The 25,249-nt window shown below is 47.6% G+C and overlaps 1 protein-coding gene across 1 annotated transcript; it reads right to left on the reverse strand.

Annotated features, from left to right (window-relative positions):
• Positions 1–4,160: 4,160 nt before the first annotated feature.
• On the reverse strand, positions 4,161–20,530 carry ACTA2 (actin alpha 2, smooth muscle). Its single transcript, XM_027596306.1, has 9 exons — positions 20,389–20,530; positions 16,354–16,507; positions 14,716–14,844; positions 11,940–12,050; positions 10,086–10,170; positions 9,577–9,738; positions 8,049–8,240; positions 6,661–6,842; positions 4,161–4,446 (listed from the first exon to the last, which is right to left on the reverse strand). Exons 2-9 carry the CDS (start codon positions 16,480–16,482, stop codon positions 4,303–4,305), a joined length of 1,134 nt encoding a protein of 377 aa, XP_027452107.1. The 5' UTR covers positions 16,483–16,507; positions 20,389–20,530; the 3' UTR covers positions 4,161–4,302.
• Positions 20,531–25,249: the final 4,719 nt, after the last annotated feature.

Consider the following 25,249-nt stretch of genomic DNA (forward strand, 5'->3'; position numbering starts at 1 on the left):
CTACCTGGGGACATCCATCTGAAATCACAAACTTTTTTTTTTTTTTTTTTTTTTAAGAACAGGGGCTAGTTCTTAATTTGAAGCATAGAATTCACCAGCTTCATATACTTTTGTGTGGACAGGTGATGCCATTTTGTAGAGGAAGATCTGATGTTGGATGATTTTAGGCCATTTCTTAAGGGGTTTTAGGTTGTAGCCTCTGCAGAGCAATCTAAGGAGGGGAGGAGATGATCGGTCCAATGATAGGACAGAGGAATAAGCTCCAAAACCAAATGTGGAGTGTAAGAAAGAGACATGACCTAAGAAAGAATACGAAAACACCATCTTTGGATTTGGTGGGTCTAGAGTGCCACCGATTTTTCTCAAAGTGACATCTGAGCTTCAGCCTCTGAAAAACTGTCATTAACTACACTACATAAAAGCCTGTGTCCTCATCAGTTTTCCTGAAAGATAGCATAAGTTACAAAAGCAACTGGCAAACTATAATCATTCATATTCCCTTCAGACTTCAAAGGGGGCATGGAGTTATTACAAGAACATTCTAGAAGAGCTGTAGCCATCAGGAACAAATCCGAGAGGTGGCAGTCCTTGGATGTTCATTTTCCCGGATACATTTCTGAAAACGGGATGACGAATTCAACCCGCCAGACGAAGCACTCGTGAATGGCACATGAATCCGACAGATAGCAACTTTCTCACTCAGCACTCGGCGGAGCTCTCATGGCGTGTAACAGCTGTCTGATTTCAAGACCGACGTTTCACGGAGAAAACGTTACGAACTCCGCTTTGGAAAAATCACAGTCAAGTCATAGTCAAACTTCTAAAGTCTATGTGTGATTTGATGCTCTGGGGTTCTTTTTCCAGTTCCACGTAGGGGTACCCTGCTTCATCCCGGCCTCTGCGGGGAACCCAGGCCACGTACATCCCACTTCTTCCCCAGCCTTAACCCCCCCCCCCCAATCAGCTCCCCGCCCTGTTTTCCCGGTTAACTCTAAGTTTCTCGTAAGCACCACCTCCTCAGGGGGGCCTACTGGTCCCCCATATCCATATTTCCCCTTTTGTGATCCTCACACGGCACGCTAGCTACCAGTGTAATGTCCGTCTTCCCGACTAGACCCAAAGTTCCGCCCGCCAGAGCCATGCCTATTCCTCGGTATGGTTCACCGCTCTCCCGGTCCTGGCTGACAGCAGGTGGCTCTTCAAGCAGCACCGGAATTGAGTTGGGTCTCCCGGGAATGACCATGACTTGTACATCCGGTTTTCAGACTCTGATATGTAACAGCCACATCTAGGGCTGGGTCATTCCCTCCTCCTCTCTTCTGCATATCTTTTTGAGTAAGCATAGCTGCAGCCATGGCTTCTGGTGGAACCGTGTATGTTGGCGCAGGCAGCCTTCTTCCCTCACTGCGACCGGGACTGCTTCTCCGGGCTGTTCCATGTTAGAAATCCTCCTGAAGATACTCAAGCTCAGCCTGGCTGCGCACGGACAACAAAGACTCATTTGGCTCCCAAAAAATAAATGAATAACGCTCCCACTCATCTGTTCACAGCAAAGGTGTGAATCAATGTCCCTAGAAACCCATGTCATCTTTTGGGGGGGGAGGTTTGCAGAAGCCCGTCATAGGAAAATTCATGGGTTTGAGAATCTGGTTCCCTACTGTTAAGGGAGGGAAGGGGGTTCAAGAGGCAGCCAAATATATTGCTGGTTTTATCTCCCCGAGATTCATATGAAGCTCATCCACAAGACTCTGACACCTGTCCAGCCCTTCAGGTCACCGGGCATCTTTGTGGAATCAGGGGGAGGAGGCATTGATCTGAGACTGGGCAAAGGTGCGTAGGCACTTAAGCTGGGTGCTCACAGGGAAGGAACATTTCACGGATGCCCATTTAGTGAATGGTTCTGGCTCTCCTGATTCCTGCCTCTGGCCATGGCGCTTTCAGATTCTTGGACTTTTCCAAGCCCTCATTCCCTTATCAGAGAGCTCGCATCCTGTGGTGACAGATATGAAGTACAACAGTGCAGCGGATTGGTTTTACTCTATGTAAGCCCTATAGTGAGGATGGGAACAGTTGGTGACTTTTGCCTGAATTACAAGAGCGATCTGTTTACAATTATCTGTGCACTAATGCCCAAGTTTAGGTTCTAGTAGGTATGGAGTGCCCTTGCCTGGTAAGTGTAAATCTGCATTTGGGAAATTTCCCTCAATCATAGCATGTTACAATGGTTCTCAAATTTTGATGTGCGAAGAAATCATCAGAGAAATCTGATTAAAACTTAGGCTCCCAGCCTCGGATCCAGAGATTCTAGCTCAACTGGGTTTGGATTATGACCTCGGAATCTGCCCACTTAAAATGAGCCCCCAATGAAGTTGACCTGTGTGGCCTACGTCTTGAGACCCGCTGGCCTAGGGGCTAAGAGTTGGGCTTGGAACCAAGGTCAGGTTGCCCCTCTGCCAGAGGTAGGACCACTCAGAGTCTCAGGTCCTCCATCCGTCGAAAGGCAGTAAGAATATCAACTCCATAGGGTTGTCGTAGGACAACATGAGGTCCTAATATAAAGGGTTTGGTATGTACCCAGCACATGCCAACTCTTTATTATTTGTAGTACTAATATTAATTAGCTCAAGCTACAGGGCCAGAGAAGACCAGGGAAAGCTTGGATTTTCTGGGCCAAACAGGCATTAAGTCTTGGGTAAATCTGTGCAGTCAGATGCTGCAATGGACAGAGACGTCCCTCTCGAAGGACAGCCAATGATTGCTGACCCCCACTTAGACTTTCCCACGCAAGAGAAAAGCGGCGCCCAGCTGGGGGGCTGCGGAGGGCACTGAACAGCCTGGGCAGAAAAGTGCTTTGAGACTAAGGCCCTTATGAGTAGGGAAGATGTTTCTATGCCTCTTTGTACCTCCCAGGCCAAATGGGTAAAAGAGAAGTTGAAGTTGACAGTTTCTCTGTATAATGATATTAAGGGAACAATTTCTGTTTTTTCCTCTGTAAAACGGACACGAAAATAATATTGTGCCCACCTTGTTCTGAAGAACAGATGAGGGAGGCGATGTATAAAACCTTTGTGTGATGACTGACAGAGGTGGGCCTTGGAGAGTTTTGTTAACTTTCCCATCCCTTCTGGTGTGAATATATCTGTAGCATCTTATTTGGACAGATATCGATCAGGGGAAAAGCAACTGATGATCGAGATGCGTAATGAGATTTTAGAGCAGTGTTTCTTATTCTTTTAGGAATCTCTTCCCCTGAAAGATTCTATACTTTCTTTTAATACACCTACAGATGGTCTCAGCTTACAATGGTTCGACTTAAGATTTTTCGACTTTATGATGGTGTGAAAGCAAAAGGCATTCGGTAGAAACTACTTTGAATTTTGATCTTTCCCCGGGCTAGCGCTGTGCGGTAGATACGCCCTCTTGAGACTGGGTGGGAGCAGCGAACAGAGCTCCCAGGGTCGAGGACAAACACATTTCCCGCTATTTCGGACCCATGCAGTCATCCTGTCTTTCACTTTACAGTATTTCATAAATTACCTGAGCTATCCAGCACTTGTTCTTTTGTTTTTTTTTTTTTTTATATATAAAACAGGCTTTGTGCTAGATGGTTTTGCCCAACTGGAGGCTACTGTCAGTGTTCTGAGCACATTTGAGGTCGGCTGGACTCATCCACCATGTTCCGTAGTTAGGTGCATTAAATGCATTTCGACTTGCGATATCTCCAACTCAGGTTGGGTTTGTCGGGATGTAAGCTCGTTGCAAGTCGAGGAAAATCTGTATGTTTATTGTTTCATGTGTTTCATATATATCGTAATCATACATCCGTGTATCTATAATACACAGAGTTATTGTAATTCTGTTTTCGCACATCAGGCTCCCAGTACTGAGGTCATAAGAGAGCAAGGTAACGTAATGACCCGGCAGGTTGTGAAGTCAGGGTGGGCTATCCTATTGATACACTTTCATCCACATTTCCATTTATCTCCCGTGTATTTTCAAATTCTTCCCACGGACAGCATTTAGCCGGACTTCCCAGGTTAGTGTGAGCGAGCCCGTCCTACCCGTGTCGTGCCCCAGGATCCACCACTAGGGGGAGCCACCGGTCCACCTACAGAAACAGGGGCGCGCAGGGTGCCCGTCAGAGGCCAAGTCCGCAGGTTACCAGTAACATATTTCAGATTTATTAAAAAACACATAGGTAACAAGTCAGGGCTTTGGCTAGGAATGATTTGGAAAAGAACTGAAGGCATTACTCCACATAACATTCACAGTTGTGCCAGAGACAGAGAGCAAGGACGTGTTTTAGAAGCATTTGCGGTGGACAATGGACGGCCCGGCCTCGTCGTATTCCTGTTTGCTGATCCACATCTGCTGGAACGTGGACAGAGAAGCCAGGATGGAGCCCCCGATCCAGACAGAGTACTTGCGCTCCGGAGGGGCGATGATCTGTTGGCCAGGATGAGAAAGAAGGACCGTTAGCATACGAAAACAGGGCCGGGCATTCCCCCAGGGTGCAGACTGGGTGGACCTCGCTGGAGGCCCGTGGACAGCAGGGACGGTCTCAGCTGTCAGACGCCTGGCCCAAACCGCCCCCCCTCCCGACCCCAAGCCAACGGAGGCGACTAGTGAATTTAGAAACTCTCCAATGAGAGTCTCCGAACTTACTCTACGAGTCTTCTTCCACCTGTTTAAGGCCACTGAGATGCACTGTTTCACACTGGAGGGCTCAGGGTCCCCTGCTGGATGACCATTTCCCTGGAGTAGGTGCCAGTAAGCTGCCCTGGCTGGCTCTCCCTGACTCATGCCAGGGGTCCCGTCTACCCGCAGGAACCCCGAAACATAGGTACAGCTGAGCACTTCCCAATCTCACTCCCGACTTGGATACTTAGGTAGAGACGAATATGGACCCTTGGGCAAAAAGACAAGGTATTTCCGAAACCACGGTGGAAAGGTTTAATTTCTGTGTATCCTCCAAGCTCTGTTTGAACGTTTATTTTTCATACACGTAGCTGATATTCACTGAGCACCTACTATGTGCCTAGCACGATGCTAAGCGTTTTACACGTGCTACCTCAAGGCAGTTTAGAGAGTATTGAATTAGTGCCATGTTACACATGGGGAAACAGAGTCTGAGAGAGGTTTACGTAACTGATGTAGGTCACACTGGTTGTGCACCTGTCAGACCCGATATTCAAACCTGGATCTCTTCCAGGTGTGGTTCTGTTTAGCTTCATTTTGTTTTAGAAACAACCTTTCCATTTGGGGGTAATTTTAGCTGAACAGAAAGGTGGTAGGTAAAAGACAGTCCAGAGTTCCTATAACCCCCACCATCCAGTTTCGGTTTTCCCTAAAGTCATCACCCTATGGCCCCAGATTTTTTAACGGGTTTTCTCTCCCCACACGGGAGCCCCACGTTCCACATTTGTGTTATTCGAGAAGCCAGGTTTGGGGAAGCAGGACCGGGCCAGCTTTGGCTGCCGCTGCCGTCTGTAGTACACCGCCACCTGGGCAGGCTTTGTCAGTGAGCCCAGAGCTGGTTGCATGTCCCTCCGGCAGGTGTCCGAGGGAGAGGGGGAGACAGCCGATCAGAGGAGCATTCAAGAAACACCAGCCTCAGGAAACAGTCTCTCCTCTTACCACGCAGTCTTTCAGAGCCTGTGATGCAGGCAAAGAGCTCCGCTCTCTTTCTGTTATCTGCAAACCCTCTTCAAAAAAGGACAAGGGAGTGCAAATAACAGAGAAATGTGTTTGAATACTTCTCGCGCGCGCGGGTGTGATCTGCAGGCGGAGTGTCCTCTCTTCTGCTCCCTGGGACATGGGTCAGAGAGTCCCAGCGTGGCTTCTGATTTCAGAGCGGGATAACAGCTTTTGAGAAGTCGCCAGGCACATGTAAGTTGCCTCCAAAGAACCATCTCCTTTTAATCTCTGAGTTCCCACGACTGGGACTCAACACATAACATAAGGGTCTTTGGGAGCTCGGGGACCGAGCTTGGCCATCCTGGAGGGATTCCGTGCTTCTGAGCACCTAGATCAAAAGGAGTGCCAGGCAGAGAGCTGAAGGTACCGCTCTAATTCTTGGCCACTGAGCTGTGATCACTTTTGGAAAAAGAGTACATGCTATAGAATCTACAGCATTTAGACCTCTTTGGAAACACGTCTGGCTCATCTGATTTTTCATAATGTTCTATGTGTGAAATGCACTAGTTCTGTGATGGGGGAAAATGACACCGTGTCTATTTTTAAGAGATATGATGGAAATCATCTAGATTTACCATGGGGATCATTTCACAATATATGCAAATATTGAATTATGTTGTACACCTGAAACTAATAGAATGTTACATGTGAGTTACATCTCAAAAGAAAAATGAAGGGATATGCGCACACGGGGAGCTCTGATGAACTTCACTCCTGAAAATAGCTGAGGGACAAGAGTAATTACAGATTAAATTTTGTGCAAAATAATTTAGCTTCTCTGATGAACCGGATTGACTTAAATCCTATAAAGAGCAGAACTTGTGGATGTGGACCTACCGCTTAGCCCTGGAAACCACGAGCACACGTGAGCACGACGTGGCCTCTGAAGGGCCCGTCTCGTCTGGTGATGGAGTTGGTCTCATAGCCTGAAGCATAGCCGTGGCACCTGACCCCGAACCATACCTTGATCTTCATGGTGCTGGGCGCCAGCGCGGTGATCTCCTTCTGCATGCGGTCAGCAATGCCGGGGTACATGGTGGTACCCCCCGAGAGGACGTTGTTAGCATAGAGGTCCTTCCTGATGTCAATGTCACACTTCATGATACTGTTGTAGGTGGTTTCATGGATGCCAGCAGACTCCATCCCTGCAAAGGAGACACGGGCCATGATCCTTGGGTGGTGGGCAAAACCCAGGAAGAGCTGCATGAGGGTCTTACGTTGGACTGAAGCTAGGTAGGCATCGCAGTGTGGGAACCGCCCATCCTTAGAGTCTCCATGCGCTCCCACCTCTCATCTAGTGAGGAAGCCTCGCTGCGGCACCTCTAGGGGGCAAGGGCTGATTGTTAACAGACTCACCACTATGTGGGATTCAAGTAAGGGCAGAGTCTCAGGCTCCCTGCAGGAGGTCCGGTGCAGAGCTGGTGCCCAGGCATAGCTCAGGACTACCCCAAGCCTGCTCTCTTTGCTCGCACCCCTCAAAGCCAAAGGGCACCGAATCCCAGGGAAGGTGCTTCATCTGATTTGGACAAAGTCTCCTTTCCCTTCAATTTTGATAATAGCTGTTTGGTTGGGGTTGTTGTTTTTTTTTTCTGAATTTTTAAAAATTTCTGATGTGGGTCTTTGGCAAAGAACCTCCAGGTGGCCGTTCACCTTTTGCGATGCTGGAATGTAATCGTAATAATACCTAATTATTCATTATTAACAATATCTAATAGTTACTGAGTGTTTGTTTCGGCCAGGCGTTGGGCTACGTGTCCCACACCGTACTTCTTACAGCCACCCTGTGATACAGGTACCATCACAGCCCTCATTTTATACATGAGGACATGGAGGCTTGGGGACATTGAGTGACCTTCCCGAGATCATGACAGGAGAACTGAGACCCAAGCCCGGGCTCATCCCTCCCAGAGCCCACCCTCTGTAAACAACTATGCTAACCTTTGTCCAAGGTCAATGCTAATGCTTTAACGTTTTCCTCTCCCTCCAACCCTTCACTCCTCCCAAAGTCTCAGCATTCAGCACATTCTTCCCATCCATCGATGGCTCCACTGTGTCCTCAGCACAGGCAATATCTGATTTTTTCATCATACTCCCCACGCCAAGGATGCTTTTGGCTTGACTCCAGCATAGACCATGTTTGCTTAGAAAGAAAACTCCTTTCCTGACGTCCTTCTGCTCTCCCTAGAAATCGGACACTCTTTCCCTTGCCCTGGTTTAGAAATGCATTTGGTCTTGTGGCCCCTGGTCCAGGTCCCCACATGCAGAAGGGTGCTGAGAGCCAGGGGCTGGCTGGATTCGGGGGGCTAGGGTGCTTCCCCCCCCCCGCCCAAGGACAGGACATTGAAGCCTACCGATGAAGGAGGGCTGGAACAGGGTCTCCGGGCAGCGGAAGCGCTCGTTCCCGATGGTGATCACCTGCCCATCAGGTAGCTCATAGCTTTTCTCAAGGGAGGAAGAGGATGCAGCTGTGGCCATCTCGTTTTCAAAGTCCAGAGCCACGTAGCAGAGCTTCTCCTTGATGTCCCGGACGATCTCACGCTCAGCTGTCAAGACACAAACATAAGGGTTTGTGCAGGTGGTGAAAATCCACCCACCTTACTTGGGTCTCTCCTCCAAGAAGGGTTCCTTCAAAAACATGTGTAAATTCGATATCCTGCAACCCCAAATCCCTAATGGCAATTAAACTCTAGGTCCTCGAGGGAGCCACTTCTGTCCGTAGCAGAGAGGTAGGCTCCTCGAAAATACGGTCTGGAAAATGCATGACAGGAAGAAAAGGAGCTAGCTAAAGGCACAGAGCAGGGCATCCTTCTATACGTTACATTTGGGATTTTTTTTTTTTTTCAGGATTAACTATTCACTCTCTGTTACAATTGTCTTATAGTAGTTTGTTACATTGGATTTTCAGTTGACCGGGAAGTCTTATGCTTTGGGGCCCCTACAGTTTTCAAAAAGCTCCAGACACCCATGTTGCCTGGCCCGGGTAGGTCCCAGTTCACACCGCTGGCATATTCATCACCTTCCAGAAGGAGGCAGGCCCTGGCTCAGGACCGGTCCTGACCCGGGAGGCTCAGTGATGCATAGTGAAGGAGGTGTGGAAGAAGCAGGCAAGCAGTACCTTTCAGACTCCTGCACTCTGAACTTCTAAGCTATTGGTTGCACCTGGCCCCTGGGGCCTTTTGGAAATTTTCTGGGGTTCTTTTGTGGCGAGCAGAAGAGGAATGTAGGAACGAATTCAACTCCTTACCCCAGAAAGAAATTTAACACCCACAAGAGCTCAAGCTCAGAGTCTATAATAAACCTCAGGCGTGTCCAGACATGGAAACGTGTGGACAACACCAGCTCGATGGGGGGGCAGGGCAGGCAGCCAGGGCCATGGGCGCTGAGGACGCCCTAACGTGTCAGCACCTGCTGAGGTCACCTCTTGCAGATACGGCCGGGGCGGCACCAGCTTGGAGGCCAAAGACACGTGTGAACAGCTTCCTGCTGGGTTGGCCTTCAAACTAGCTAACAATTATGGACTTACTGACTTACAAATGTGGAATTACTCAGTGCTAGGAATTCCATGTGCTTGGTGTCATTCAATACGACAATCATGTGAGGGGTGACCCCCCCCCCCATTCTACAGATGGTTTGGTGAGGTTGGGTCACCCCGCTGGCGAGGGGCAGGACCGGGCCCCGGGCCCTTCCCTGGTGTCTCCAAGAGCGCCAACCATCACTTTGAGCCAAAAAGGCCGTGCTTTGTTGTGGGCCTTGGAGTCAGGCCTTGCCACCCGCACGGGCCCCTCCCATTGTTTCCCCGGACGGTCACCAGGGTCCTGCACGGCGCTGTGAAGGAGGCGCGGGCCCTTCACCCCCGGCCCTCCCTCCCACCCGTCTCACCGGTGGTCACGAAGGAGTAGCCGCGTTCAGTCAGGATCTTCATGAGGTAGTCGGTGAGGTCGCGGCCGGCCAGGTCCAGACGCATGATGGCGTGGGGCAGGGCGTAGCCCTCGTAGATGGGCACGTTGTGGGTGACGCCGTCCCCGGAGTCCAGCACGATGCCTGGGGGACAAACGGGCGCGATGAAAGGGAGCGCGGCAGCAGGTGCGCGGGCCCTGGCTGGCCGAGCGGCAGGGGAGTTTCTGAGCCTCTGATTTGAAAGAGAAGAGAGAGAGCCTGTGAGAGCGTAGAAGAGGCAGGACAGCGCTTGGGGAAGACAGAGAAAGAGGAGAAAGAGAGAGGAAAAAAGGCCTGCTGGAAATAGGAGCTCGAGAGCTTATTTTTCAAGGTGGGCTGGGATCAGGCTTGTCAGTTCTAGCTACCCCCCCAGTCCGTCCAAACGCCACGTTTACAGCCATTACAACCAAACCCCGTCATGGACGGTGCACCCAACCTGGGCTCCCACCTACCGGTCGTGCGTCCAGAGGCGTAGAGGGACAGCACTGCCTGGATAGCCACATACATAGCCGGGACGTTGAAAGTCTCAAACATAATCTGCAAAGCAAGCCAAAGCGCTAAGTTGGTGACGCTGCTGCCAGTCTCGGCCAGGATGGTCAAGAGAGCGCCCCCTGCAGGTGGGCTCAGAATACAGACGCGCCCGCCGGGCTCGGGGCAGAGGACGCTGTGCCCTGAGGGTGCAGGGAAGGGAGGGGGCGCGGTGCACACATGACGGGTGGGGGTATGCAGCTGACCCCTGTGGGCTTCCTCCCTGGTCGCTCAACTGTAAACGGAGGGGTCTGGACTAGGCGAGCTCCCAGTGTGAGCAGCCTAGGACCTGTTCACGATATCAAAGCCAAAAGACAAAGAGAAGATGACATTCAGGTTCGGACTTCTCTGGTCTTACAGAAGGAGACCCTTGACCAGAAGCTCAGACCGGTTGGGAAAGAGCCCATTTCTGTGATTCGCCTGAGGTTCCTGTTCATCTGTTCCATTTTTTTCATGTAGTTGCTGAGTCAATGTCAGCCGTAGAATCCAAGGCCACTTTGGCTGCAGTGGAAGGGACCTTGATCCTGGAAGATGAGAAATGCCTGCTTGGTAGCAGAGGGCCCTATATGAACACCAGTGCCTCAGCTCACACAGTCTGGGGACAAGACCGGAGCCGCCGCAGGTCACTTGTGAGAAGGCCACGCACCCAGAGATGCCCACGGGCCTCCACTTCTCCATCCACCAAACCCTGCCTGGTCTATCCACCAGAATGTCTGACACCGTTTGCTACACCTCCGTGCTTCCCAACTGCTTTTCTGCCCCCACACCATTCCCAGGAACAAGAACGCCCATCAGAAACGACATCGCTCACCACGTGGTGGGACACCCAGGCGCACAGAGGTCCCCCTGCAGAGGATGACCGCGCCGTGTGTTGATGTAAGCATGCCAATCAAGAGCTCTTCTGAGGAAAAGGCCCTGCAGTATTTACATTTATTGATCCCAGAGATCCAAGGTCAATTGCAGCCTCTGCCGCTTCTAGCTGTCTGACCTGGGGACACTCATCTCGTGTATGCGATCCTTGAATTGTTCATTTGTGTAATCAGATATATCACTGTATACTCATTTATAGAATATAACCTGCTTCACGTGGTTCAGATTTAAAGAGACAAGGCACGTAAACCACTTAACCCAGAGCTTCACCCTAGCAAGCACCAAGCTGACATGGGATGTTTTTATTTGATAGTTCATCCAAACTGGAAGGCTTGTCTGGCTGGTGAAATGGATGATCTCCTACTGGAACGTCTTTGAGCTTCAGACAAGTCACAATGATGACAGTAAAAACTATTATTTGTGAAACGTTTATTATATCAGGCACCGCAAAACACGCTTGACATTTTGCCTCATTGATCTTCACATCAACACTTTGAAAAAATAATAGTACTAGTCTTATTCCCGACACATAGACAAGGAAACCAGGAATCCAAGAAATTAAGTGGATTCGTTAAGCTCACGTAGCTGAGAAGCGACAGATCCCTGGCTGTGTGTGACCCCGCATTTTGAAATGATTTCTCCTTAGAAGTTGTTAACTTAACACATCCAACCTTTCCCATTACATATTCTAATTTCCTATTGCTTTTGGAGTCGAGGAGCAGTTCCCCCGGTAAGGATCTGAGTACCATCAAGATGTTTCTGTCCTTGGGAATCCCCAAGTTCCTGGAAAATTGTTGGTCTGCGAGTGGGCTGTCGGGGTGGGCCTCCTCTCTGCTGCCCTGTCCCATCCCTTTCAAATAGGACTCTCCCCAAGCCCCAGAGTGCTGGATCCTGGAGTGGCTATTTACCTGGGTCATTTTCTCCCGGTTCGCCTTGGGGTTCAGGGGCGCCTCAGTGAGCAGAGTTGGATGCTCTTCAGGGGCAACGCGAAGCTCATTGTAGAAAGAGTGGTGCCAGATCTAGTGGGGGACCGGGGAGAAACACAATGAGGTGATGTTGTGGAGGGCTGCGGACCCCCAGAAGGAGCTAGCTGAAACTAGGACCAAACTGCATGTTACAAGCCCTCACGAAACATCCACATTTCTACTGGCCTGGGGACTGAAACTCAAAGACTAGGGGTAACTTACCCAAGGATTCACATCAAGGAAGTGACTCAGCGAAAACCCAAACCGAGGTCAGTGGGGCAGGATGGCTTAGCGGTTGAGGGCACGGGGTCTAGCATCAAATCTGGGTTCAAATCCCAGCTCAACCACTTCTTGGTTGTGCAAGCTAAGGCACATTTTAATCCTTCCCAGCTCACCTCACATGGGTAGTATGAAAATAACTAGTATGTCTTGGCGAGAACCCTAGAGTTACTATTTACTCCAGCACCTGGCCCAGAATAAATATTATTATTATTAATCAACCGTACCTTTGTTTAAAGTAATCTCTACGCCCAGTGTGGAGTTTGAACTCACAGCCCCAAGATCAGGAGCCTCATGCTCTTCAGACTGAACCAGCCGGGTGCCAACTGTATCTTTACCCCTTCTACCACTTTAGTTAATATTCATGGGAAAATGATTTAGTTTAGCAAGTAAAGGGACAAATGAGTGAATGAATGAATAGATGAATGAAACTGACCTGAAAATCTGGTCACCATTTTTAATACTTTTTGGGAAATTTCCCTCTGTAACCCATGCTAAGAAGACAGGTGTCCCTGTCTCCACCTCCGCCCCTCCGTCCCCTCGCTGCTCTCCAGGGCTGGGAGAAGCCTGCCTTCACGGGCACGCTCCAGACCTTCCGTTCGTGGGCAGGTATTTGGCCTTCAGGTGTTTTGAAAATAGCCTGTGCCTATTGATAGCGCAGCCGTATGATGCACTTTGGACACGAGTGTGTTCGCTTCATGGCTGAGCATCCTCTTTAATCATCAATGCCAAAAAGAACAGGCCATTGTAAAAAGGGCCAAATTAATTATTTTTAAGGGCCTGAAAAGTCTCCGTTAGCACTAGGAATATTAGGTTCATCCAGAACTGCAACAAACAAAACAAAACAAAACAAGAACTGCTTGCAAAAGTTTTTATAAATCCACAAAAGCCAGATTGACTTTAAAGATTCTTTATCTTGTTCCAGTTTCTTTGGTTTTGAAGTTGTGGTTTCTAAAAAGGAAAGAAGGCTCTTGAATGTTGTACTCCTTTGATGGAATAAAAGTAGCAGAGTGCTCAAGAAATTCTGCCAGTCATACTATATACTGTGGTTACCCCGAAATGTCACACTGAGAAAACAACCAACCCCTCCCCCCCCCGCTGGCAAACTTCTCTCCCAACCCCCTCTCTCGCCTCTCTCTCTCCAGAAGACACTCTAAATTTCAGCTTTAGAAATGACAAAATTCTTTATTCATCCCAATTCTCTAGGTGCATGCATGCTGAGATGCTGCCAGCCTCATGGAGAAACTCTTAAGAGTATTTCCTACTTAGCTATTAATACCTTCTCCTCTGTGCAAATTGTAGCTTTAACCAAATCCGGCATCTCAGACAAAGCAAACCTAGTGAAATGCTGTTGAAGAGAAGTAGAGTCCTTGGCATTATTACTGATAAATTCTAGCAATACTATTTTCTCTTAAACTGGTGAGACTGTGTGTGTGAGTGTGTGTGTGTGAGTGTGTGTGTGTGTGTGTGTGTGTGTAGGGAGCTGACAAATAAAAGTCCAGATATTGTGGTTCTATTATTTTGCTACATTAAAAAAATTAATGTCATTTTCTCATTAGCCTGTCTGCTTTTTCTCCAATCACTTGTGTTTCTACGATGCCTAATAACAAACATTAAAATCCTAGGATTTGGGGCGCCTGGGTGGCTCAGTCGGTTAAGTATCTGACTCTTGATTTCAGCTCAGTTCATGATCTCGGGGTGGTGAGATCGAGCCCTGCACTGGGCTCCGCCGCACTGGGTGTGGAGCCTGCTTAAGATTCTCTCTCTCCCCCTGCCCCTCCTCCCCTCCCCACCCTCATTTGCTCCCTACCAATCTAAAAAAAAAAAAAAAAAAAAAAGCCCTAGGATTTAACTCTTCCCACAAGCTCTATTTATATGAAATTGGGAGATAAAGCATTCACTTAATGCGACACAGAGAGGTACTTTCTAAAACATTTAAAAATTTTTGTCAGTTCCTTGTGCTTCAGTATACTGGGGAACATTCAGGAATGTACCAAATCATGGGTCCCGCTTCTATAGTGAAAACTAAAACACTTAAAAAAAAAAAATGTTCGGGGTGATTAGTGAAAAGCTTTGCAGCATGGGTGGGGCAGAGGTGGCCCGGCTCCTCTCCTCCCCTGGGAGGCACAGCCTTTTTGCTGCTGGTGAGCAAGGGGGGTGGGGGTGGGTTAATTCTCCTGGCTGCTGGCCCTGGGAGGGTAATCCAGTTGACTGAGCCAACAGACTATTAATTCCCACCCCTGGCAAAGGGCTACTGTTCTCATCTGCAAAACAGTCTCCCTCTAACTAGTTTATAAACCCTGTTAGGCAAGGGATTTTTTTATTTTTTTTAGAAGCATTTCAGGATTTTTTTTTTTTTCAACAGTAGCAAGATGTTTTGAACCAGGCCACGGAAAATTACGCATCCCGAAGGCTCAACCTACAGAGAAGCTCCCGGTACCTTTTCCATGTCGTCCCAGTTGGTGATGATGCCGTGTTCTATCGGGTACTTCAAGGTCAGGATTCCCCTTTTGCTTTGTGCTTCGTCACCCACGTAGCTGTCTTTTTGTCCCATTCCCACCATCACTCCCTACAAAGATTCAACACAGCCCGAGTCAGCCGCCCCCAGAACTTACGAACCGACTATGATCCAATCACAAAGAGTTAAATCATTGCAATAGGAAGTTCCTCTTTTGGTGCCAGCCGCTTGACATTCTGTCTTATGGTCACTATGCTCTTAAACAACGTCGTGCCTCCGTTGATGGGCAACAGGCGTGAATTGGTCTCTAAATAGCAGAGGGCCCCGTGGGTAAAGCAACTTTACATTGTATTTTTTTATCTGCTCTGTTTCTTACTGAGCTCTGTTAGGGCGGAGGTTGTCCTTGTCTTGTTCACCATATTTATCACTCAATAAGTACTTGTTAAATGAATGCATGAAATTTTACATATACGTTAAATGGCACTTTGCCTCTTACAAATCCTTGAAACTATACTGTTAAAGTTGTCACCCACCCAAGAGATGTGAATATTTTCTAAGCATTATATAAGCAAGTGACCATTCAGTGCTTGATTTCTAATAAATAACTCCATACCAATCAACATTAAGACATTTGCCTAGTCAGAAGTATGTTTTTAATCATTAAAGTGAAGCTTAGAAAAAGCAACACGAGAAAGGAAATTCTCATTGTTGGGATTTTAAACAGCACCGGAGTGACTTTCGGAATTGCAAAGCAATCGTGGTTACTAGAGAGCCATAAATAGTGGTTTGTGCAAAGTATCTCCATTGCACACAGCTCAACAAAGAGACTGAGTTCAGATTTCATTCATTGGAAGAGGCTATTATTTACTCTTATGACTATATGCCAAACTGAGAGCCATAAATAGCAATCAGATAGATAGGCTCAATGAGCAACTACGTAGCTGATGCGAAGGAGAATTTCTAAGGTGAAATTCTCCCGTTTTTACCATGTGGCTGCCCCCAACGTTTTGTGTATAATTGTGTAAAATTACTATGTGGCTGTCCCCTCTGTCACTGACCCCTAAAATATGTGAAATTACATTTGGTAGCAATGCCTCCTTCCATCTAATCTCAAGATCTTTGAGAGTGAGTGATCTAGGCATTTATTTTAATTTCTTTCCAAAGAGTGGCTGTGGCATGCGTTACTAGGTAACTCACGGTATTTCTGATGATGATGATGATCGTATTGGGACAAAAAGGAATTGTGAGAAAGGGTTAACTTTACGTCTGATAGACACCCACCAGATAAGCTGTCTACATGGTGTATGAAATTCATACTTATTCCTAGACATCGATCATCAGAGGTATGTTTATAACAAGGTTACATAATTTCTGGGCAGACAGCAAGAGACGGTCTGTGGATACCCACGGACACACAGACATAGAGGGACCTAATCTACAGCCTCGTTTCTCTCTATTCCAATCAGAATTTTTTTACTGAATACATTTGATGTGCAACATTGTGTGAGTTTAAGGTGCACAGCCGTTATCTTGATACATTAGTACATTTCACTGTTGTCATGTGATTGTCAATGTAGCAATATGTATTGCGTTAGGTAATTATGGTATGATATTGCTCACCTGATGTCTGGGGCGTCCCACGATGGATGGGAAAACAGCCCTGGGCGCATCGTCCCCAGCAAAGCCAGCCTTACAGAGCCCAGAGCCATTGTCACACACCAGGGCAGTGCTGTCCTCTTCTTCACACATTTTGATGGAGCTGCTTCACAGGGTCCTAGGGGAACAGGGACGAAGCCCACGCAGCTATCATCCCACAATTTTGGCGCTTGACTGACCACTCCTTCTCTGTACTCCTAGAGCGCACACCACAGGCCCTTATCACAGCATTTATTTCAAAGTAAGTAGCCTGAAAGCTCTTTACAAGCCACAGCTCAGAAGTCCATGTTCATAACTGGCCTCCAACACAGTGGCTGGCCCATCATCTGAGAAGCACTTTAAACAATGACCAAGCAAGGGGCGCCTGGGTGGCTCAGTCGGTTAAGCATCATCAGCCTTCGGCTCAGGTCGTGATCTCGGGATCCTGGTATTGACCCCACGTTGGGCTCCCTGTTCAGCGGGGAGTCTCCTTCTCCCTCTCCCTCTGCCCCTCCACCTGCTCGTGTTCTCTCTCTCTCTCTCTCTCAAATGAATAAATAAAATCTTAAAAAAAAAAAAAAAAAGAATGACCAAGCAAGTGAATGAATGAGCAACTGTAGAGCACAGATGGGAATATCAGACTAGGAGACCAGATCTTCATGGAGACAAGTCATTTGTCATATGTTAAAGAAGTTTCTGGCATTTGCTGTCTGTATCAACCCAAACACATTTTTCTAGATAGGTTATCACGTTTAAATATTTTCTTAACAGGGCAGACTTTGAAGGACGGGCAGCATGGGAAAATTTGGAAATGTTGAGATGTTGAAATGTTTAATGTAAAGCGTTGAGAACTCTCTTCTGGGACCTGAGAACTGTTATTTTATGTTTGGAAAACCATTAGAGCCATTTGAAACTTTCTAAGAAGGTGCTTTAAATTTTAGGGGCCGCCGTTATTCTCCATTAATAAAAATCACAGCTAACCTAAGCATCCCAGTGAGGGAGAGTCTAATAAATTGCACATCAGGTAGTAGAATACCTTGCTGCCATTAGAAAAGATAAAGGATAGGGAAAAGTATATTCCATGTAAGAATAAGAGATTAGAGAAAATAACATCGTATGAGTCTATTTAAAAATGTATTTTTATGCATTGAAAAAAGATTAATTATATTTACCAAGACATTGATGGGTATTATTTTGAAGCGGTGGGTTTTGTAAGTGTTTTTAATGATCTTTCCTGGGTCCTGTCATGGTTTCTAAATTGACCATGTATTCTTTTAGTAATAAAACAATATTTTTAATATTCTACTCTTACGCTTGGATCCTATCACCAAATTTGAAAGGTTGGAGCAAAAGTAGCAACTTTATAGATTTGGGAAATCGCAGGTTTGTTAGAGAGACCGTTTTCATTCACCGCCCTCATTTTTATTAATGAGAAAACCCAGAGGAAGTATTTTGCTCAAGGGCACGCAGGGCGGTTGGAAGGGAGTTGAATCAGAGGTCAGGTCCCTTTGGCTACCTCCTTGACTTTCAGTTTAGATTCCCTTGCATTTTTCCAAGCAGAATTAGGTGGAAATATCTCGTAAAGAGAGGGACACCCAGAGTTCTCTGCTCGACTTCGAGATTTTTAAGATTTCAAGCTGAGGAAGATTCTTCTAAGTTGGTGAACTCCCTGCACACCCAGACCCAGATATAAAAGGCAATTCCTTTAAGGAAATTTCTGGGGTGTGAGGAAAAAAAAAATGCTTTTGCAGTTGGAGTTCTTCCAGATCATTCCCAGGAAATCAGTGTTGTATCTTTCCAATTGTCGTGTAACCCTTTGCAAAGAGCATGAACCTCAACTGAGACCATGCATTTTAAAATCTGGGACGGGTGCTGTTCTCTGCAATTGACAAACAAGGAAATCAAGACTCAAGGAATTGAAGTGACTTGTCCAAGATCCCAACACTGGTAAAGGTAGGACCACGGAGATGACAGAGCGTGATGATTAGGGGCTTGTGCTCCGCAGTCAGACTGCCTGGGTTTGAGTCCGGACTCCAATCCCTTCGAAGCCGGGTGACTTAGTAAAGTATTTAAATCTCTAAATCACAGTTTCCTTCTCTGTAAGACAGCAAGAAAATCAGTACATGCTACATGGAGTTCTTATGATGGGGGGTTAGATTTTTTTTAAAAAAGCATTGAAAATAAATTGTGGTGGCATACACACTATGAGTTCTCGATAAATTTTAAAGTTATGATGATTGGTATCAGTATATAATTACCCTCGGTATCCACACCTTTGTATTTCTAGTCTTTGCTTTCTTTCCAAGCATAGTGTGGAGATGCTTGACCTCTGGATTCCACTCGTGAGAATGCTCTTTCCATCCCCACCCACCTCTTCCCTTCCCAGACACCGGATTCCGTTGGGCATTCGTGTGATCTGGCTTCCGTCCTTGCAGAATAAGAAGCTGGAGGAGAAGTGAGAAATGCAGAGGAGACGAGACAAAACAGGCAGTAAGAGTTGGAGGCATGTATGAGATGCAGCCGGCTCCAAGCGGCAGGCTGTCTGTGGATGTGCTAAGCAGACTTTCCAAACCAAAAGAGTTGAAAACAGGATGAATTATTTGGAAATAGGACAGACACTCTGAAAATGTGACGAGACGATCACCGTGAGTGCACATGTCCTTACTAACTCTCTTCTTGGCCAGGAGGGCTTGAGGGGGGTGGGGAGTGTCTGAATATACTGCAGAAAAGAGAGGCTGACCCTCAGCATCAGCAAGCATGCAGAAAAAAAATCTCAAAATTCAGTAAATTCAGTTTTTATTTGGCAAAAAAAATGTCCAGAAGGGATTTTCTAATCTCTCGGATGAGCACTGTCATTAGAGAAGAAGTCTCTGTGTTCCCAGAAGGAAGTTGGCTCAGTGATTTACAACCCTTATCTATAACCTGAATGAGCAGCTCGGTTTGGAGGTTTGGAGCAAAGCATTTCCTAATTAGGTAAAACACACTCGAGTGTCTGCTTTTGGAACTGCCCCCTGGTCAGGGGGGTTGCTCCAACTGCCTCCAGTGCATCTTGTGCCAAAAATGAGTAGTTAGTGGCGGGGCGGGGGAGGGGGGTGGGGGGTTGGGGAGAACACTACAGTTCCCAGCTCATCCATCTTGAAAAGCAAACCATATTTAGTCATGGATCACAAAATGGAAGGAAAATCTCAGCGTGAAAACTCCAGTCTGGGCTGAAGCAAGTCAAGCCCTGATTTACAGCGAAGTTGAAGCTCAGCCTGGGGCGGCAGGGCTGGCTCCGCAGTCCTGCCCGCTTCACCAGGGTGAGAGAAATGCAAACCAGACTTCCCATAGGCTGAGATGCGAGAGCAGTTGTCAGATGCACGCCCTGCTCCCTCCCTCTTTATTCACAGAGAAAGATGCAGTGGGTTTCCTGCAGCACTCTGTGACAAATGACCAGGGAACCGTGCGATGCACATCCTGAAGTATAAATGCACAGACATTCTCAGGAGACGTGCCTTTCCTACAGAAGCCACTACCAGTCAGAGCCTAGGAACCCAGAGGCAAACGCACAAATAGTCAACAGCAAAGACCAGGCAAGTAGACTCTGTTCACTTCTAAAACCCACTTCCAGGCACCTTGGCTGCCCCCAAAACACAGTCCAGTGAGAAATCCCCACACCAAACCTAACTGCAAACAAGTGCTGGAGTTTCCAGTGTCTCAGTATAAATAAATGTATGATTTACTGGAAATAGCTAGATTGCATCTCTGAAACGCCCTGCAAGATCTGGGCTGCTGACTTAGTATCAAGAGAGTGACACAGAGATTCCATTCCATCTCCTTTTGCCCTGCTCCCCCACACCCACCTGCAACGTTCGGTAATTAGAAGCTAAGAGCTACAGTCTTTCACTACTACAGTGTTCATTCAGAAATTTCAGAGCGCACCAGCCCAGCCAAATCTCCGTAGATGACGTCTGGTTGTCCTGAGTAATATCAGAGCTGCTGGGATCGGGGAAGTCACATCCCTGGGTCCGTGCCACTTACCCTGACGATGCTTGGCTGGGCTCCTCCGCTCTGGGTGGTGTTCGGGAAAGCTGAACGCTGAAGGGTTATATAGCCCCTTGGCCTGCTTCCCTCCCACTTGCTTCCCAAACAAGGAACGAAGACAGACTTGGGCCCGGCATTCAGGCTAACACAACCATATAGGGACCTCAGCGCAAAACTCTCTAATCTGTGTGGCCCGAGGTCTGGGTCTCTTCCACTGCATTCCACTGCTCTGCTCAAGGAACGGGAGGCAGCTCAGCTGCTTGCGGGGAGATAAACAGCCCAAGCCTCCAGAGCACCTGCTGAGATGCCCAGAGACACTGAGCTTGTGCACCCGGGGCGGAGGCAGGCCCGGGCTGCACATTCCTGTTGTTGCGCTGGCCTTCCAGGGCATTTCCTCACGACCTGAGCACGGAGAGGAGTGGCCTCGAGAAGTAGGGACTGCAAAAAACTCCTCTACAAAGGTGGACTGCAATGAAGATATTGCTTCAACTGTTCATAAATAGAGAGAGAGCGCCGTGATTTAATGGGCGTCACGCTGTGTTTCTAAATCGAGTCCACATGTGGTGTTAATGGAAATAGGAACTGAAGTGCAGACAGGGTTGATGGGCCCATGTTTCCCAGAGGAGCCTGGGAGTCAGCATGACCTTAACCACTTTAGTCCTTGGGCACATGGGAAATGTCCACCATATGTCACCGAGTGATTTAGCAGAATGATGAGGGGCCACCGTTTGACCAGGCTCCACACAGCGCCCTGTTACAGAAGCAGTTTGAGAGAGAAAGGGGCGTGTTCAAGGGTGGGGGGGGTGTCTCTCCAACCCTCCTCTCTACCTGCTGACCCATTTGACAGGTGACAGAGAGAGGCAGGTGACCCAGGCATTTCTCAAAGACAGGGAGTCAACGGGCGTGAATCTGGCTTTAAGCTCTCATTCCCAAGGGTGAGTGGGTAGCCTCAGCGTTTGACATTTGTCTGCTCCCTTCCTCCAAGCCAGGGCTCTAACTACATTCGTAATAGAAATCTTATTGATGGATATCACGAGTGTTTCTGGACGGCTGATACGTGAGAACGGTCCCAGAATGAATGGCTTTATTTTACAGCTATGGCAAGCTATTCACTTACGTTACCGGGTCTGGTACCTTGGATCTGTGGCACGCACGCACATGCACGTGTATTCATGTTGGAGAAATGGCACTGTTGATTATTAGAAAATTTCAGATGGCTTAAGACTACATAAATAATAACAGGTTTCTCTGTGTTTTTCAGAATCTGTCAACCGTGTCTAGTTTTTATCAACCAGGACACACAACGGTTTGAATGTTCAAGTATGAAGACTTCACGATATAACATAAAACTGGGTTTGGGGCACCAAGCCAGTGGTTTTTGATCCCGGGGACCAGGTGAAGCAAAAGTTCCTTGTTTTCCTGGTTAGAGGGCAATTTGACTAGAGGTTGTCTTCCCATCTCGGGCAGTGTCTGTGTCATGCTTGGTCACTTGGTAAAGTGAATATTCCTTTAAACACCAAAGACAAGAGTTGTGGTATTCACCTTACTAGTTCTTACATCAATTTCTGCCTTGATTATAGTGCAGTACATCCACGGCCCTGACCATAACCAGACTACGATGTAAACAGACATACCGGGAGACTCAAGATTTAGTTTTCCTTATGAGTTTCTTCCTTTTTTCCCCTTTCTCCTTCCCCTCCTTCCCACCCCTCTCCCCTTCCGGCCTTCCTTCTCTCTTCTCGTCCCCCCTCCTTTCTTTTCTTCATCTCTGATACTAACCAGGGAGGACCTATAACTGAAAATAAATTTCTCAGCAAGTGATTAAATGGTCTCATTGTCTGAGTCTGAGATTTATACTTCCATGCCCCATCCAAGTCCCTTCACTGAGAGAAAGCAGCACCGCCTGAGTATGTGTGTGCACAAAGAAATCTCCAGCCAAGGGGCCAGTTACCTTCTGTATCCAAGGAGTTATGAGGCAATTAGCAAAACAGAAGTGTCTGATGACTTGGTTGCAATTCAGGAAAACTCTAAAATAAATTCCAAACCCTAAGCACACAGTCAAGAATCCTCTCCAGATGCACTGTTCTACACACATCACACACACCATCTTGGTGACATTATCTGATGATGATTTATTATTGTCAATCCCTGAAGATGTGGGATAAGTTTCATCCTCTCGGGGGCCCGGTCTAGAGCTGAGTAAACAGTGAGTGCTCAATAATTGCCTAACAAGTTCTAGATTATTCTCTAGCCCCATCACCTTGTTGACTTCAGTTAGACCATGTCAATCCTGGCAAACAGCTATACCATCCGGATTCTGGTAAGGAAGATGATTTTCTGCTGCTATTGAAAATTTGGGCTGTAGGAATTGCTTTCTCCAGACTGATCACACTCACTGGCTATTTTGTATTTTAATCAGCTCGTAGAGTTCATCTCATCTGAGAAGACACAGTGAGAGAAAGGCACCCTACCTGTCTCCCGTTCTTGACATTCTCCAGGTTCTGGAAATCTCAGATCCAAAGGCTGGGTTGTCTTAAGACAGCCCAAGCAGACAAAGGCATGGAGCCCATACCTGCACACAGCCCCTCTCACTTCACCTGCAGGCCTTCGCCGGGCTCTGCTCTGCTCTGCTCTTCACTTGAGCATCACAGGATCTTCATGGCAAATTTGATTTGACGCCTCCTATGGAGGTGGAAGGGCTGGTGTTTGGAGGTCATGCCAATGCTCAGTAGATGGCTTTAATGTTAGTAGGTTTCTCATTAATTCAAAATCTGAGAGGCCCAAGTACTCTCCCATAAGAGAGGACACTTCGCACGCTACACACGAGAGGAATAACGTGCAGCATAAGGAAGGAATGCAGTGACAATCAGCCCTCACACCTTGGCTTTATACAAAGGCAAACATTTTTGGAGGGATTTCGGTTCAGAGATCAAGTTCTGGATCTACTGCTTACCAGCCCCGTGTCCTCTGTCTGCCTTAGCTTTCTTTCTTTTTTTTCTTTAAGATTTTATTTATTTATTTGATAGAGAGAGAATGAGGGGGAGGGGCAAAGGGAGAGGGAGAAGCAGACTCCCCACTGAGCAGGGAGCCCGAAGCGGGACTCGATCCCAGGACCCTGGGATCATGACCTGAGCCGAAGGCAGCAGCTTAACCGACTGAGCCACCCAGGAGCCCCTGCCTTAGCTTTCTTACAGGAAAAATTCCTTTAATAATCCTACGTTATCACAAGGTTATGAGATGCAGAGAATAAATGAGCGGCGGAGCCTGGGACACCGCCCTGCCCTCGGATGTTCCGTAAGAGGAACCTGGATCTACAGGTGAGGAAGACTCTTTCTCAGACAACAAAGGCAGAGAGGAAAACCTGACCAGAAGAAGAGGACACGCTGTGTTCACTTCCTGTTGCTTTAACAAACCACAACAAACAGACTGGCTTCAAACAACAGAATTTATCATATTCCGGTTCTCGAGGTTGGACGTCCACATGAGGTTTCACGAGGCTGAGGTCAAGTCACCTCTGGGGGAAAATTTCCCAGCCATCTGGTTTCCAGAGGTGGCCTGCATTCCTTGGTGCGTGGCCCCTCCATCCCCAAGGCTGACAACGAACCATCTTCAAATCTCAATTTCTGACTCTACCCATCCTGCCTCGCTCTTGGAAGGACTCTTGTGATTCCACTGGGCCCTGCTGGATAACACAGGATAATCTTCCCATTTTAAGATTAATAACTTAATCACATCTGCAAAGTTCCTTTTTTTTCTCTCCTCATCTCAGCTACCAAGCCCCTAGGCTTTGGGATTAGGATGGGAGCATGCACGTGTGGCAAGCCTGTCCCAGCACACACACAGATGTTTCCTGTTGCACGCCAAGGCATTTGTAACAGTTTCTCAGTTAAAAAAAAAAAAGAGGATTTCCATGCATGATGTTAACATTAAGCATACTTACTAACATTTAATAGACACTTCGGAGATAGTGCCCAGGTCCTGTCTTAGAAGAGGGATCTGAGCACTTTATAAAGCTGTCTTTCCATGATCCCATTAAGCCAGCGAGGAAAACGGAGGCAGCCTGTGGATTCCTAGAAGCTTTTCAGAGTGTCTAGAATGTGTAATCTGTTTCAAGGTTAAGAGAGTGCTCTATTTTATGTTTATTTCATTGCATTGCTTTTGTGAAAGCACAGAATACCTGCTGGACTGCAGAATAGCACCCTGCTGGGTTTTGGACCCAGAACAACTTCAACATTCTCGTTGTCACCAAAAGATGACTCGGGAAGTGCGGCTTTCCCGTGCATAACAGAGAGCTTTAGGAGCTGAGTTAAATCCCTGGAGGAGAAGGACACTCTCTATTGTGTCTTTCTTAACAGCACTTAATTTCTCGTGCTTCTTCCCCCTTTTCTACCCTCCTCACAAGTACTATGCTCCAACATTGCCCCGATGATACTGAATGATAGATAGACTTTTCCACTGACGGATCAGACCAGCTTCCAGCTCAGGACCTTTGCTCACGCTGTTCTCTCCCTGGGGCGACCTTCGCCCGTTCACCTTTCTACATTTACCCCCACCCCCCACCCCAGGTCTTCTTCTGCTACACTATGCATCCTCCCTAGCTCAGTTAGGTGTCCCGGCCCTGTAGGTCTCCTGTGCCCACCCCTGCCCCCCAGACCTCCCCCAGCTCCCGTACCACGCTACACTTACCTCCCTCACAGGACTCATCACGCTGTTCTGTAACAACACACCTCATTCCCAGGCTAGACTCTAAGGCGTTTGAGGGCAAAGACTAAGCTGATTTCATCTTTGCATTCATAGAGCCTGGGACATTCAGTAAATGTTTCTTGAGTGGAACCGAATCAAGCACAGAAAATGCTTA

This window comes from Zalophus californianus, chromosome 15 (assembly GCF_009762305.2).
Source record: "Zalophus californianus isolate mZalCal1 chromosome 15, mZalCal1.pri.v2, whole genome shotgun sequence".
NCBI classification, from domain to species: domain Eukaryota; kingdom Metazoa; phylum Chordata; class Mammalia; order Carnivora; family Otariidae; genus Zalophus; species Zalophus californianus.

Bases quoted from the DNA above. Each gene is read 5' to 3' on its own strand.
- ACTA2 (XM_027596306.1), bottom strand. From the start codon at position 16,482: ATGTGTGAAGAAGAGGACAGCACTGCCCTGGTGTGTGACAATGGCTCT. The intron at 12,051-14,715 runs GTACCGGGAGCT...GTCCCCCACTAG, and splicing joins ACTGGGACGACATGGAAAAG to ATCTGGCACCACTCTTTCTA. The intron at 9,739-10,085 runs GTAGGTGGGAGC...TTTGTCCCCCAG, and splicing joins CGCCTCTGGACGCACGACCG to GCATCGTGCTGGACTCCGGG.